Raw genomic sequence first — 15691 nt, 5'->3', positions numbered from 1 at the left:
ATGATGTAATTTCATTACTTGATGGGGATTTGAAGAGCATGATAAAAATTAAAAGTCATTTCTCCTGTGTTGATATATGCTTTTGTAAAAGAAAGTGTTTTAGGCTGCTGCCGTGGTAGTTTTATGTTTCTGTTTTCTGAAGTAGTATTTTTGAAGTAGTATTTGTGCATGTCCTGTGACAGGAGTAGAAGAGTTGGAAAGAATGGAAAATGGCACTGCAGTTACAGTAAACAAAACCAAAAATCTGTAATCTGTAAATTTTTTTTTAAACTAAGCCATCTACATTACCACATTTGACTGTCTGCAGAAACAGACATATGAAAAATAAAGAATGGGAAAAAAAAGCAGGAAAGCAGAACCTGCAAGGAGTATAATCGCTTTACAAAAAAGCCCTGAGTTTTCAGTCAGCTTTTTTTTTCCCCTTGGCACCTTTGGGCTTTTCATAGCCATCGTGTTGTGTCATGTTGAACAGATGTGATGTTATTGGGGCAGAAAGGCAAAATCTTTTCTTGTTATGGGAAGGATCAAGTATGCAGTTAGCATCTGATTCTTTTTATTAGTCTGTGTTTCTTGCTTGTGTAAGAACGGACGTAGCTAAACATAAGTTGGTAAATGAACGTTTTTAGCTTTATTCCTTTGTTAATATTGATTTTAGTTGTAAGGGCCAGTTCTTCTATGTTAATTCACATTAGTCTAACATGAGTGAGTAAGAGTGCTGAGTGTCTTTACGTTCTGATTTTTTTTTGGTTAGTTGTCATTTAAACTGGAAGCCTGTAACCATTTTGTATAAAAGGCAAGCATCAGTTTCTTTTAGATTCAGTTGGACCTAGACAAAATGACTTAAGAAGATGAAAAAGTAGAGTTGCAAGAAATTTCAGAACTGGAGATATATTTAGTTATTAGTTAATCAGTTAGAGGTGTTTAGAGTTCGTAGCTATGGGCTGACACTCGAGTCCCTAAGGTTGCAAATGTCAGTAATAATTACCTTTCCAAGTAATTTATTAACCGTGAGGTAATTAATTAGAAAAATCACAAGTCCATATCACTTTCAAGTATTTCATCCTCTGGTTCACTTCACACGTTCCCAGACACTCAAACAGAATGTCTCATCTGTCGTTCTCTTCTTCCTGTCCCCCTGCCCCTGCCTCGTGCAACTTCAGCTTACTCTGTATGTTTTAATCTTTCAATGTTATTTTAAATTCTTTTAGGCTTTATACACTGATACTGTTCCTGAGGATGCCCTTCCTGGCAAACTGATAATGCAGGTGTCTGCTACAGATGCAGATATTCGTTCCAATGCTGAAATTACTTACACACTGCATGGCACAGGAGCAGAAAAATTCAGACTGACTCCAGACACAGGTGATACTTCTAACACATTATAGACTATACAGAATTACAGTCATAGCTTCCCTTTATGAAATGTTTTACAACTATTTAAGACATACATGAATATCAGTACTTTATGCTTTGTGTTAATAGTTATTATATAACTATTGTTTCAAATGTGAATTTCTGTTATATAAATATTAATATTATATTGATGTGAAGTCATGGAAAAGGTCAGTATTTAATATATGAAGAACTAAAGAATGAAGTGGAGTAACTGCCCAGGCACCAGAAACTTCCATGCTGAAGTGACTGGCAATAAAAGTATGCTATATATGTTGTACTCTTTATGTTCAGTATATTAGTCAGTAGCAATCATAGCGAGTTTATGAACTAAAAATAGCTTTATTCAGATTCTCTTCGCCATCATTTGGTTTGGCATATCAAAAATGGGCTGAGGTTAGACTGAGGAACAAATTTCTTTTCCGTAGTAAAATACGCCAAAGCTGCCTCCAATTTTATTGGAATCATTATATAATCAAGATGAACTCTTTAACTTCCTTTGACCTTTTTTTGTTTTCTTGCTAATCTTGTTTTCTGGATGGTCAAGGCCAAAATCCTTTGTGCTGCAGGGTACAGTAAGCAAGTAGTAATAAGGGAGTAGTAAATAATACAGAAAAAATAACTGATAAATAAAAAGGTAGAGTGGGAATACAGAAAAGAAGATAAGAGTACTTTAGTGGCAAAGTAAATGAGAAGGATCTTATTTCACAATTTTTTTTAACTTTGATTTCACTAATGTGCTGTGCTACCGTGTTGTTACATCAATTCATAAATTCTATGGTCATAGAAATAATGTTCATAACGTTAATAAATTTTAGAGTTTCGTCTGCAGCAACAAGTTATATTTGATGCTGTAAGTACCTCTGTTATTGGTTGCTACTTGTTAAAGAAGGAGAGTCAACTCAATAACTATGGAAGAAACATAACCAAATAGCCCGGAAAAACAATCCATGAAATTTTACCTTGCATTTTGTAAAGGCAGGGTTTGATTATTTTAATTTTCTTTACACAATAACATGTAATTATTTAAACTAAGTGCACATGGATGGTTCATGCATGCATATGTGCGCTTGCGTATGCACACACACTGCACCAGAGTACTGTTACTTCGGCTAGTTTCAGTTTTAGAGTGATGTGAAATCAACGTTGAAGGTTTTTAACGTTTAATCTTTTAGAGCAGAGGAGGCAGGCCTCTGACCTGTTTTGCCCAAAGTAGAGCTCATTGGTGCAGTACAGCTGTTGACTCAGCCACTGATGAAATTATCCTCAAAAAGAAAATTGTTGTTCATCTTCTCTGAGTACAAATGGATTTTAGAGGAGGAAAGCATGCTAGGTTACACACCGTTATGGGACACTTAATTCTTGCAACTTACATTCATCTGTATTTGTTACTCTGTTTATAGGTGAACTGAAAACATTAATGCCACTTGATCGTGAGCAGCAAGCAGTTTATTATCTTCTAGTGAAAGCCACAGACGGAGGAGGAAGATTCTGCCAGGCTAATATTATTCTGACTCTGGAAGATGTGAATGATAATGCCCCAGAGTTTACAGCTGATCCTTACTCCATTACCGTGTTTGAAAACACAGAGCCTAAAACCCTGTTGACAAGAGTGCAGGCAACAGATGCGGATGCAGGTACGCATTCTTTAACGGAATCTTCTGTCTAGTCTCAAAGTCACAGTAATGTTTATTTTCTCGTATCCTGAGAGATGTTAGGTCTTTCAGTGGAACTGACAGATGTTCAAAACCTCTCAGGATTAGACTTCTGAATGATATATTTAAGTCTATTAAATCATGTAACACCTAAGTTTCATGCGTTAGTAGCTCGGAAAACATCCTTCTTGTGTCTCTGTGCCAAAAAGAATGGGGAAGAGAGAGAGAGAGGGAGAGAGAGAGAGAGACAAAATGTAGGCTCATTCTTGTGCAGTAAACTATTAATGTTCCAATGGATTGAGTCCATCTTTTTACTTCTGGTGCAAGTAAAAGGAAGATGAAGTCCTGTCCATGTAGACAGAAGTCATGTTTTGAATGTATGCTCCTCAGCCCGCTGTTGATGATAGTATCCTAAAGAGAACCCTGGTTAACTGTCGCTTTATGTCTATGCAACCTTATTAAGAACTTTACTGCCTCTTTATTATCACTGTTTAGTTCTAAGTATTTAGGTGAACATGAACTGAAAATGACATTAGAAAGAATTTGTTCTTAGACTTGTTCATATATTTGGAAGGAAGAGCTCAAGAGTATGTCTTTGTTTAAAGGTGTATCATTTTTATATATAATCATTTTTTAAAATCAAATAATAATTGCCTCAATCTTGTGATACAACCAGCCTGATTTGTGCTATGATAAATCTAGGTTATTGAATTGGAAGATAACAGTCAGATGTTTTCACAGTTCACTAGTCTTTGAGGCTTAGGAGCAAAATGCTTAGCCCAGAACATTGCGGGGGGTGGCGGGGGGGTTGTTTGTTTCTTTTATACAGAAATCTTGCCAGAAATGATATTCCTGTTAATTTTAGGACATGATTCTTAAACTTATTGGAATAGCGCTTGGTTATGTGATGCAGCTCAACTGCCCCATATTCTCCAGTGTTATTTTTAAGCCTGCTAAGCAGATGCTGTTGTTTTAAAGTTATAATTTATATTACTGTTTTCGTATTAGCCAGTACTGTGACTGAAACAGAACCGTGCTTCGTGGGTTTTTTTGTGACAGAAAATCTGTATGACAAAGTGTTAGCTTTAATTTTGTTTGTTTGTTTTGTTTTAATAATCGGTGTGTGTCTTTTGGGGGATTGTTTTGCCTTTGACAGGAACTGTTAACTGTTGCCGAAATGTACTTTAAGATGAATGACAGTATTTCACATGGACATTTTATTTCTGTAGCTATCAGATCCACTATTATGTTGGTGTATCTTAACTGTTTTGTCATCCTTTGCAATTTCTGTCAAAACGCAGGGATAAACCGTCGAATCCATTATTCACTAGTGAACTCTGCAGAAGGCCAGTTCTCTATTGACGAATTCTCTGGAATCATTCAATTGGAGAAACCTTTGGATCGAGAGATGCAAGCTGTGTACACTCTGACTCTGAAGGCTACAGATGAAGGTTTACCTAGAAGACTGTCTTCCACAAGTAGTCTTATAGTTTCTGTTTTGGATATAAATGATAATCCACCTGTATTCGAGCACAGGGAGTATAGTGCTAGCGTATCAGAGGACATTTTGATTGGAACTGAAGTTCTCCAGATTTATGCTGCAAGCAGGGACATCGAAGCCAATGCTGAAATCACATACTCAATAGTCAGTGGGAATGAACATGGAAAATTCAGTATTGATTCCACAACAGGTAACCAAATGTAACTGTGAATATGTGTTAGCCTAACCAAGCAGTGTGCTGTACTGTGCTCTGCAATAATTCAGCCAACTAGATTATGTCTAATCCATATATATTACCCATACAGCCATCCTGGCTGTAAAGCCACTGATACTGTTTATTCACCCATTTTTGCCAGTATGCAAAGGAGGGCAATAGAATGTGAAACAAGAACTTTATTTAATGCTGCTATTTATTGGGATTTTTTGCATTAGATTTATTTAGTCTTATAAGAGTAAAGGTTTCCTAGCCAGAATGTTCCCCACTCTGGGAATGGAAAAATTCTATAATTATAGAAGCATAATAGTCTTTTCACAAAAGCCATTATGTGTAATCAGAATGAGTAGCCAGAATGTGTAAAAGAAAGATCAGAAACTAAACTGGCAAGGAAAACTAGTCCACAAAGACAGTAATTCTAGAGGAGTTTGATATGGTAGTAAAGAAAGATTGCATTCAGATTCTATTCAGTCGTGTGTCCAGCAGGACAGCAGAAATTTTTGGCCTGAATGTTAGTCAGATTTAGTTTCCGAAAGCATTTAGATTCTTTGGAAAATATTACCCCATTAATGACAATATTTTGTTAATCTTCACCTCAATTCTAGCTTTTTTTTCTGATATAGTTCTTTTTCTACAGTTAATTTCAGGTAAAATATTTTTAATAAGATTCCTACCCAAAAGTTAATAGTAGTTAATTGTACCAGTGTAATTGAAATAAGTCTTCCTATTATTCTTGCCAGTGTGCACACTGGTACTGTAGTGTAGAGGTACCTTGCCAGTTTGGCTTCTTCACCTGCATGAAAGGAGGAGAAGGATACTCAGAAAAACATTCTTCCAGCAGTAGATCAGCAAGTCTGTTAGGGACTTGCACTATCTTAACTATTCAGTTAAAAACTGACACTTTTATCTGAAATATTTCTATCAATGACAATCCATGGTCGGACAGTTCTGCTGTTATGTCCGTGTACTGCTTGCCAGACGTTAATGCTGGTTGCAAGGGAAGTGAAGTGAAGTCATTTAATGTTTTTGATTAATTGAAAATCATTCTTTCTAGGAATGATTTTCCTAATCATTCTTTAATTTTATTTTTTTTTATTAATAACTGTGAGCCAAGTAATTATAAAGTGCAAGTCTTATATGGTAATGGCAGGAACTTCTGAACTCTTTCCTTTTATGTGTAAAGCCTGATTATATCTCTGGGTAGCTGTACCTTTACAGTGATGAATCAAGTCCTGAAGAAACTGCTTATTTATCAGCACAAACTCAAAAGCTGTAATATGTAATGCTACAGTAATAGCAGAATTTCTGTTTGTGCGTGATTTTTTTTTCTGTTTTCCTTGTAGGAGCCATTTTTATCATTGACAACCTGGATTATGAAATTTCCCATGAGTATTACTTGACAGTAGAAGCCACAGATGGAGGCACACCTTCATTAAGTGATGTTGTAACAGTGAACATTAATGTAACAGATATTAATGACAATACTCCAGTGTTTAGCCAAGACACTTATACTGCAGTAATCAGTGAAGATGCTATCCTTGAACAGTCAGTCATTACAGTATGTATTATCATCTTTTTTTTCCCTTAAAATACTCTGTTATGACTATTGTCATTTCAGTATCGGAGGATTAAATATTTGGAGATAGGCATAAAAGAATAGATAAATTTGCCACTGAGTGAACTGAAAATTTTTTGAAAAAGTTTCAGAACCAGGGACATGAGGTGCTCTGGGCAAGCGCATGATACTGCGTGGTATATTTGTATTCTCCTCATGAGAACGTGACTTCATTTTCAGAAGGAATTCAGGAAATGAGTTTAGGTGATGTTGGTATGTGCCGAATATTGTGCTGTCTCTCTCGAGAACGCTGTAATTTTATTAGACATGAAACAGCTGTGCTCATCTTCAGGATGAGTTTATTTGAAACCTGATAGTGTCTGTCTAGACGTGTTTTAAATGAGACTATAATGTCCCGTAGGTTATGGCGGATGATGCTGATGGACCTTCAAACAACCACATTCACTACTCGATTATAGATGGCAATCAGGGGAATCCTTTTACAATTGACCCTACCCGAGGTGAAATAAAAGTGACTAAACTTTTAGACAGAGAAAAAGTAAGTGTTTGATACTTTTTGAACAGTTGGGATTAATTTGGTTATAAGTAATTGAAAACCACCACTTTTTGGATTATATTTGTCAAGTATTATTTCAAATATTCCAAAGTGAATATAACCACAACAAAGTGAAAGCAACTATTTATGGCAGTGCTGAGGGCGGAGGTCGTGTTTAGGGGGACATAAATAAACTTAAGCCTTATTGGGGATTTGAACAAAAATATTTCTTCCTTAAAAGAAAAGCTGAATTTGTTACTGTTTCTTTGTTCCACAGTGAATCTGTATTTTTTTTTTAAATTTATTTTTAGATTTCAGGATACACCTTGACAGTTCAAGCTTCGGATAATGGAAACCCGCCGAGACTTAACACAACTACAGTTAATATTGATGTTTCTGATGTAAATGACAATCCTCCAGTATTCTCAAAAGGAAACTATAGTGTCATCATCCAGGTAAGCTTAAATATAGACGATAAAGTTTTAATAATCAAATTAATAATGTCGCTTGAGTGGAATTTTGTCTTGAAAAGTAGGCAAAATTTGATAAACCTAATACTTCAATTTTATTTTTCTGTATTTTTTAATTACTCGAGGTTGTCAATGGGACTGCTTGTCTGAATAAGCGTTAAGGGTTACAAAATCCATGTTGTGCAGTCTATTTAGAAACTTAGGTTGCAAGGAGTGTGTATTCTTTTTTTTGTATGTAGTTTGTGTGTGTGTGTGTGTGCATATATATTACGTTTGTGTTTATAATGTGCTTACTGTCGTACAGCTGGGTTAAAATACCTAATAGTCTTGCTATTTTAGAGCTACTGCTTAGAAAAAAATACTTTACCTGCCTGCTGCTGTGAAGTATTCTGCACATGGTTCAAGATATGATTCATATCAGCCTCTTCTGGTATCAGAAGCAGTTGAAGCAGGAATAGTAGTATTTCATATTACTGCATACCAGTCCTTTGACGAATTTTGCAGCTAAGGCACCAGACTCTTAAATAGCTGGCAGGTATTTGCCTGATTCAAACACCTGTCTACCAAAGCAAAGATAGCAGAGGACAACTCCAGTACATCCTGTCATCCTGAATCATGTCACGTAAATGCTTTATAAAGGTAGCTTTCCAAAAGAGAATGAGGATGGTGATTTATCTCTACCTCACCTATACAGAGTATGCAAGTAACATACACTATATCTTACTTTAAAAAAAAAAAAAAAAAGCAAGTGTGTTTCTGCGTGATGTCAAAGGTACTTTGCTTTCACCAATCGTAATCTCTCTTGAACGTTTAATTAAAGAATCCCCTGAAACTGTAGATTCTGTAACCTAACTCTGTAATGTTTCTCCCACAAAATTAGGAAGGAAAATCTGTGTTTTATTGTTCATTCATATCAGCCTATCCCAGTATGAGGATAGCAGAGAAAAAGCTGGAGGGGCTCCATGAGAACATTGGTGCACACTTCCTGATACGTTGGAGTTGAGGATGCACATTTGGACATAGCTGGAAATGTGTTTGGCTATTATGAAAATCAAAATACTTTAGATATCCAAATGTAAATATTTGTGTTTTTAAATGATAGTCTTTGTCTGTTTTGTGGCCGGGGGTGGGGGGGAGGCTTCAGCAGCAAGACCTGATAATTAACTTGACAGAAGTGTACCTACGTACTCTCCCAAGAACAGAGAGTATACTTGTTATTAGGAGTATGTGCAACAGTGAAAGGATAACATTTTATTATCATTATACTTCACAATAACGCTTCTACTTTTTTTTTTCATTTAAAAATGTTAAAAAAACTGGTCGATACAGTGTAACATGAATATTCTGGGAAAAATATTATGAGTGTTAGAGTTGTGTGTGTGTATCAGATACATGATAACCTATGTGTATGAAGTGTCTGTGAAACCTCTGGCATCCACAGAATCTACGCTTGAAGAGGTTTTGTGAAATACATTTTAAAGTCTGCCTTCCATGTCTTAACCAGGCTGTGGCTCTAGTCAGAACCCTAATTAAGGACATGGGAGTCAGATGGAGGAGTGTGGTTTTCTACTCCTCCCAACAAAGGCATTGCGTTATTCTTAATAAGTATTTTAGCTAAATTTGAAATCTGTGATGACTCAGTAATTAATCTGCTGTAATCCTAGTTCAGACTAATGGTGGAAAATATAAAGTTTCAAGGCAGAGCTACTTTAAAAAACTGTAAGACGAAGTTTAAAAAATATGCTGCCTTTCTACTATTTTCATCATTATTCACAGAGAGGAGGATTTTCCTTTAACAGTATTGTCGTTCTGATTTCACTTATATTGGTTAACTGCTTTGACAGTAATTTGATTTTAATATTTTTTTCCTATTGTAAAAAGAAATCAGTGTCAAGCTGTATCTCTAATTATAACAAAACCAACGGGATTGTATTATGCATTTATAGGAAAATAAGCCTATTGGATTCAGTGTACTGCAGCTAGTAGTGACAGACAAGGATTCTTCTCACAATGGCCCTCCTTTTGTCTTCACCATCCTGAGTGGAAATGAAGAGAACACTTTTCAGATTAACCAGCAGGGAGTGCTGACAACAACTGCCGCGCTGAATCGCAAAGCGAGAGATCACTACTTGCTTCATGTTAAGGTAGGATATGCTACTTCTAGCTGTTTTATGCTATTAGCATAAGTATTAGTTAACTTTCCCACGTACTCCCAACCCACTGCCTTTTCCTGTTACTTGGAGGATAAGCCCTTGTCTCTGTGTTGTAAGATCCTGACTTTCTAAGTAGTGATTTGAGGTGTGTTCCTTGTGGTGACATCTTCAGAGGTGAAGTGCACTGATTCAAATGGAAGTGTACACAGATGTAAAAGTGAGCTTAATATAACTTAGCCTTACAGTAAGTTTAAAGTGCAGTAAGTGTTCTTGGTAAGCCCTTTGCCTTTCATGCAGGGTGTGTTTTTCAGACTACTATGCATTTGGCTACACTTTAGCATCTACCTGGAAAAGCCAGCATGGCAACAGGTCCCTTGAGCCACCTTCTGTTAACTGTAAACTTCCTTTTTTTTTTTTTTTTTTTTTTAAACAATATCGCTCTGATCCTTGAAGCTATAAGCTGATCTGCACTGATACAGCAGAAGCACAGATATTAAAAGTTGAACAGCATGGCAGTACTGAATAGTTTTCTGTAGCGCAACCTCCTTTTTCAGGCCACTGAAATCTTATTTTTTTACATTTGGAAAACCAGTGTCCGTAGAACTTTGTCAGAGCATTCAACCTTTGTGTCTGATTCGCGCAGACAGCGCAGTACCTGCGTGGCTCAGATTCTTGCAATCGAAAACACAGCATAGAACTCCAAAATAACCCTGAAAGGCTATTATGTGTCTGGATATGTCATTCTTGTGCAGAATAGACAGTGTCTCAAAATCAGTCTTACTAAAAGAGAGAACGTAGCTAAGTTCTCTTAAAAAACAAACAAAAAAAACCCCTTTTTTTTTTACCCTATGCTAGGAAAAGTTCACACTCCTTTTTTTTAAATCTTACTCTTTTTAATTTAGTTGTAAGTTAAGTGGCTGTGAACAGTGGATTTAAGATGGGAAGGCTAAAAATAGTTGGCCTTAATTCTTAAACTTCACTTCCAGGTTAGTGTTTCAGAAAAAATTTTCACCTTTATTTTTACATGAGTTTACATGGCCTGCAAGAATTTATCTTTCAGTCTCCACATCATTCTTTTCCATGGTATTCCAAACAACTTCTGAGTAAACATGCACAGGCAGAATTTGAGAGCAGTGATGTCTGCACCAGCGTTTGCTGGATTCTGTCCATGTTGGGTTAGTAATCATGGCATATTTACGTGAAGTCTATCTCTTTTCTTTATGGAAGGAACCCCCTCTGCTCACCACCCTCCCTCCCACCCCACACAGGTGCTGTGATTTACTCCTCTGAGTCACTGAAATATGATATCAGGAGGCAGCAGCATAGAGAAAAGCTCAATTTAAGTGCAGTTTAGGATTTAAGAATTGAGATTAAAAAGGAGGCAGAGGAGTACCTCATCCTTCTGTGAGCTATTTTCTTCTCATTGGTGATCTGCTAATTATTCATGGGACAGATTAACTTTCAAGTGATGTCTCTTCTGGCCTTCCTTCATAGCCTGCAGGAGTCCAAAGCAGCAGAGCTGGGCTTGGCAGCACTTACAGAGTAGGCTTTCCAAACTGTATACTGAATTCCATAAAGTTACCTTTTCATTTAGGGAGGAAGAACAGGGACTATTTTTCCTAAAACGTATATGTGCAATTAGTATAACACAAGATTTGTGTCTTTTGTTTTGTGTTTCCTCTAAGCAGTAACTAATATCTATGTATTTTGCTTCTATAACATGTTGCTTTGAATGCACATACCTCAAAGTATTTCTGTTCTGTGTAAACTGTGATAATGTCTTTGTCATATGTCATGAGTTCGCTGCACCTTTGACCTTTCCTTGCCCTGTAATCAGCTGTGATTATTTCAGCTGTCTCATCTTTAGCACAGCACTTGAAAAGTGCTTTTTCCTACGGAATGAAAAAGGGGTATTCGAATGGCACCCAGTAGCTGAACGTGCATCTTAAAACAAATTTACTCATTTAGAACGAAAGCTTTTTCAGAGATCATATGTCATGAAAGCAGAATATATCACTGTCACGGGGGGGTGTGTGTGTGTGTGTGTGTGTGTGTGTATGTGTATGTGCTGTACCAACCACTCCCAGTATTTTTTTACCTGTCTACAAATTCCTTGCCTAGATTCTGGAAATATGTTGCTGTCTTTTAGTTGCCATTTATCATCATTTATTGTGATAGCTTATTAAAATAGTCACAGTTCTATAATTCATTATTATCCTGGCTCAGAGAAACACCGTACATGAGTCTGAAGGCATCTGAGACTAAAACTAACATTTCCATATCACAAGACTTCAGTTTCAGTGTTACGCATTAAAAATAGTCCATGATTTCCTTAGAACAATATTCTTTTCACTTACAAGAAAGATTTTCAAAGGCTGTAGGAAGGCATCTTTTCATGTTTACAGTATTTTTCATTTCTGCACTTTTTTCTTGCACCTCACAAGTTAGAGGTTATGTCTCAGCCCTTGATATATGGGGGTTTTGTTGGTTTTTGTTGTTTGTTTTTTTTAAACTGACTTTCACTAGCAGAGCTTTTCAGCACTGACAGCTTTCACCTCTAGTTGGTTTCTGCAGGGTTTAACTTGTTACAAAAAAAACACAGCTTTACTGACGACCCCTGGGCATGAACCGTTCCTTAACTTTACTTTTGTCTTTTTAATGGAAATAAGTTTTTTTTTTTTTTTCCTAGTAGCCCCTTTTATGGGCATGCCACTCACTCACATTTTCTTTCTCTCCAAAGGAAATAGATTATCCATTAACAAATGTCTCACAGCATTAGTTTGCAAAATCTTCAGCTATGAGTCATACAGTCTTTTGTGCCACTCTAAGTCTTTAGTTTAAAAGCGCAGCAGATTTTTAAATATCTCCACTACTGAAAAATCATTTCTCCTGGAGCTGCTCTTTCCTACTTGCTGTCCATTTGTTTTACTTTCTGTGTCTGTTTGTTTTAATCATTTTCTTGTTTTCCTTGGGCATTTCTTCTGTAGCTAAATTCCCTGCCTTGTCTTGTTTCCAGACAGAAATCTAGGCAAAACAAAACTTTGCAAACTGGAGCTCTCTCTCTGTCTCCTTATTTAAGTTTGGGTTACTAGAGGTCAGGTTTCCAACCATGCCTGTCTTTTGGAATTACTAAAATTTACATAATACTGTGAGACGTGTATTACCTTCTAAAAAATGCTACAATTATATGCACATCCAGAAATAATCTTGTGCCAGAAGTTTTTCCTCTTTTGTTTAAATTTCTATGAAAACTCAAAGGAGCTTCTCCGTATAGATGAGCAAGTGTACTGACCACCTGTAGTCCTAGTAAAGCTATAAAATCTTTTGAACGATGCAGGATATCCTCTACCTTTTGAGCCGTGCATCCCCTCTGTCCCTTTATTCCCTGCTCTTATTCTTCTTTCCCCTTTGTTTTAGTCTCGCTTTGAATAGCTGGGACAGAGCTCTCTTCTGGAGAGGTGGAAGGGAGACCAGACCTGAGAAGCAGAAAGAAATAAAGTGGACAGGAGGAGGAGGGGAAGGCTGTTTTCTACTACTTTTGTCCTCTCTTCACATGATGACAGTATGCCCTTTTGTCAAAAAGGGTGGAGGATAGGGGACAACATGTTTAAAAAGGCTTTGGAATTGAATTAGACAGGCTGATTCTGTCAAAGATAATTACTTTAATTGTCTGAAGCAAATACCATTACAGGTTGTTGTTTTTTTTTCTCCTCTCTATGATCACAAATCATGAAAGACAGCATAATTAATTGTAACTTTCTACAGGGACTGTTTTCCTTTTGAAGTAGTTTGGCGTACTGCATTTCAAATTGTCTTTAACAGACCATCTCCTAATGACTGGGGTGAAGCGCGTTGTAAATTTCTAGTGCATGAGTCATTTTGACTTGCTAATATGTTTCCATGCTTGAAGTTTAAAAAAGCTTCAAGCACCATCTGCTGTCTGAAATCAGCTACTGTGCATTTTTTCTCTGTATTTGCTAGAAGTGTTAGTAGGCTTCCTTGCGTTTCCAGGTATGAAGAACGCTGCATCCACTTAGTCTTAGGAAGACATGAAAACTTGTTTGCCTGGTGTGTGCACTTACATAAGCTTTTTAAATTTTCAGTGTTAACTCTTTGTCAGGACCTATATTTGTGACGTTTTTATAAAGTACTTTTTTTTGGAAGAAATATACAATACTCTTGCGTACAATTCAAATATCTACAGTAGAATTTGATGAGATAAAGCAAAAACCTAACTCTGTCCTCATCTTCCATTAGGTGGCAGACAATGGAAAACCACAGTTGTCATCTTTAACTTACGTTGACGTTAGAGTTATTGAGGAAAGCATTTATTCTCCAGCAATTCTGCCACTAGAAATCTTTATTACAGCGTTTGGGGAAGAATATTCCGGTGGTGTCATTGGAAAAGTTCATGCAACTGATCAAGATGTTTATGATACTTTGACATACAGTCTGGACCCCAAAATGGAATCCCTGTTCTCTGTTTCCAGTACCGGTGGCAAACTAATAGCGCATAAAAGATTAGATGTAGGACAATACCTCCTAAATGTCACTGTTACAGATGGAAGATTTACGACTGCAGCTGATATTACTGTGCATATCAGACAAATCACACAAGAATTGCTAAATCACAGCATTGCAATACGCTTTGCAAACCTCGCTCCTGAAGAATTCATTGGTGATTACTGGCGCAATTTCCAGCGAGCTTTAAGAAACATACTGGGTGTGAGGAGAAATGACATCCAGATTGTTAGTTTGCAGCCTTCCGATCCTCCTTCAAACCTCGATGTCCTCCTGAATATTGAAAAATTTGGCAGCCCTCAGCACCCGATAAGAATTTTGCTCCACAAGATAAACTCTTCTGTGGCTGACCTAGAGGAGATCTTGGGTGTCCGGATAATTGGTGTTTTCCATAAGCTTTGTGCAGGCCTAGACTGTCCTTTGAAATTTTGTGAAGAAAAAGTAACAGTGGATGAGAACATCATGTCAACTCACAGCACAGCCAGGCTGAGTTTTGTCACGCCACGTCATCACAGAACAGCAGTTTGCCTTTGTAAAGGTAAGGAAAGCGGTGTCCTTCAAAAGAATGTCCCGGTTTTACAGAGCCATAATACATAGTGGAAAATTAATGTTACAGGACAAAATTGAAGAATGTCCTGTAACCATCCCTGCAATATCTGCCTTATTATATTTGGAGTACAGAATAGTTCTTGTGTCATGACCTTATTTTAAGAGTCTACCTAATATAAGCCCGTGGAAAGGGATTGTTTTATAGTTAAACTGTCTTTTCCATCTCATGGAAGAGCTTCCTTTTTTGTTACCTATCCTAAATTGTCAGCCATTTCCGGTCTTCTATGCACAAAGTTCTTGCAAAGCACCCGGGTATTTCCTGGTTTCTGCTTAGAGGAACATCCCACATGGGTTTCAGACTTGGCAGGGAATGATACCTTGAACTGGGAAAGGAACATACATTAAAATACACAGAGGAAAGCAGATGATTAATTGGTCTTTGGCTCATAGGAAAATATATATATATTTTTTATCATTAAGTGACATTACTGGGAATTATCACATCCTAAGTACCTTTTTAAAACCAGTTCCTCTTAAATGTCAAACAAACACCTGTTCTTCTCTTCTTCTCCCTGATCCTCTTTCCTCATGTTTAATATCTGCTTGGATTTTTTTTTTTTAATGGTAAATGTTAGTAATGGCAAAGCTTAAACCACAGCACCGGTTTCCAAACTGTACCAGTTGAATTGTTCATTGTATATTCTTGCTCAAGATAATTCTGAACATCAGTCACTACACGTACCGTTTTTCTAGTCTGTATTTTTACCGATCATATTCAATAACTGTCGATTCACTTTCTTGTTGTCTGATGTTTAGGAGTGTCATTTGGTTTGATCTAATCCAAGATTATTTTGCTTTAGTTACTGTACTTAAGTGTCCACCTCCACAAAATACCATTGTCACCAACAGAAGAGAAGTAATGTATTTCATTTTTCAGAAGGGAGATGCCCTCTGGTGAATAGTGTGTGTGAAGGAAACCCATGCCCTGAAGGCACTGAATGTCTAGGAGATCCAAAGGAAGGAAAATATACCTGTGTTTGCCATGACAGCAAGGCTGGACAGTGTCCTGGTGAGAAATTCACTCTGAAACTCTCTGCGTAAAACCATACTTCTTTCCAAAGATAA

At 36.8% G+C, this 15691-nt stretch overlaps 1 protein-coding gene across 8 annotated transcripts in view; it reads left to right on the top strand.

Annotated features, from left to right (window-relative positions):
- The window catches only part of FAT1 (FAT atypical cadherin 1), a 116521-nt gene that overhangs the window by 89314 nt on the left and 11516 nt on the right, over positions 1 to 15691 (top strand). For all 8 annotated transcript variants that reach the window (XR_011141043.1, XM_068942706.1, XM_068942704.1 and 5 more), the window contains 9 exons: positions 1209 to 1362; positions 2796 to 3029; positions 4349 to 4738; positions 6106 to 6320; positions 6739 to 6876; positions 7185 to 7328; positions 9290 to 9487; positions 13754 to 14555; positions 15504 to 15635. Coding sequence is in view for 7 of the 8 variants with exons in the window: in XM_068942706.1 (XP_068798807.1) it covers positions 1209 to 1362; positions 2796 to 3029; positions 4349 to 4738; positions 6106 to 6320; positions 6739 to 6876; positions 7185 to 7328; positions 9290 to 9487; positions 13754 to 14555; positions 15504 to 15635 (2407 nt within the window). In the remaining variant the exon portion in view is untranslated. The remainder of the gene's footprint in view (positions 1 to 1208; positions 1363 to 2795; positions 3030 to 4348; positions 4739 to 6105; positions 6321 to 6738; positions 6877 to 7184; positions 7329 to 9289; positions 9488 to 13753; positions 14556 to 15503; positions 15636 to 15691) is intronic.

The sequence above is a fragment of the Struthio camelus genome, chromosome 4 (genome assembly GCF_040807025.1).
Source record: "Struthio camelus isolate bStrCam1 chromosome 4, bStrCam1.hap1, whole genome shotgun sequence".
In the NCBI taxonomy this organism is placed as follows: domain Eukaryota; kingdom Metazoa; phylum Chordata; class Aves; order Struthioniformes; family Struthionidae; genus Struthio; species Struthio camelus.
Note: the sequence above shows the minus strand (reverse complement) of the source record. Positions and strands in the feature narration are given on the sequence as shown.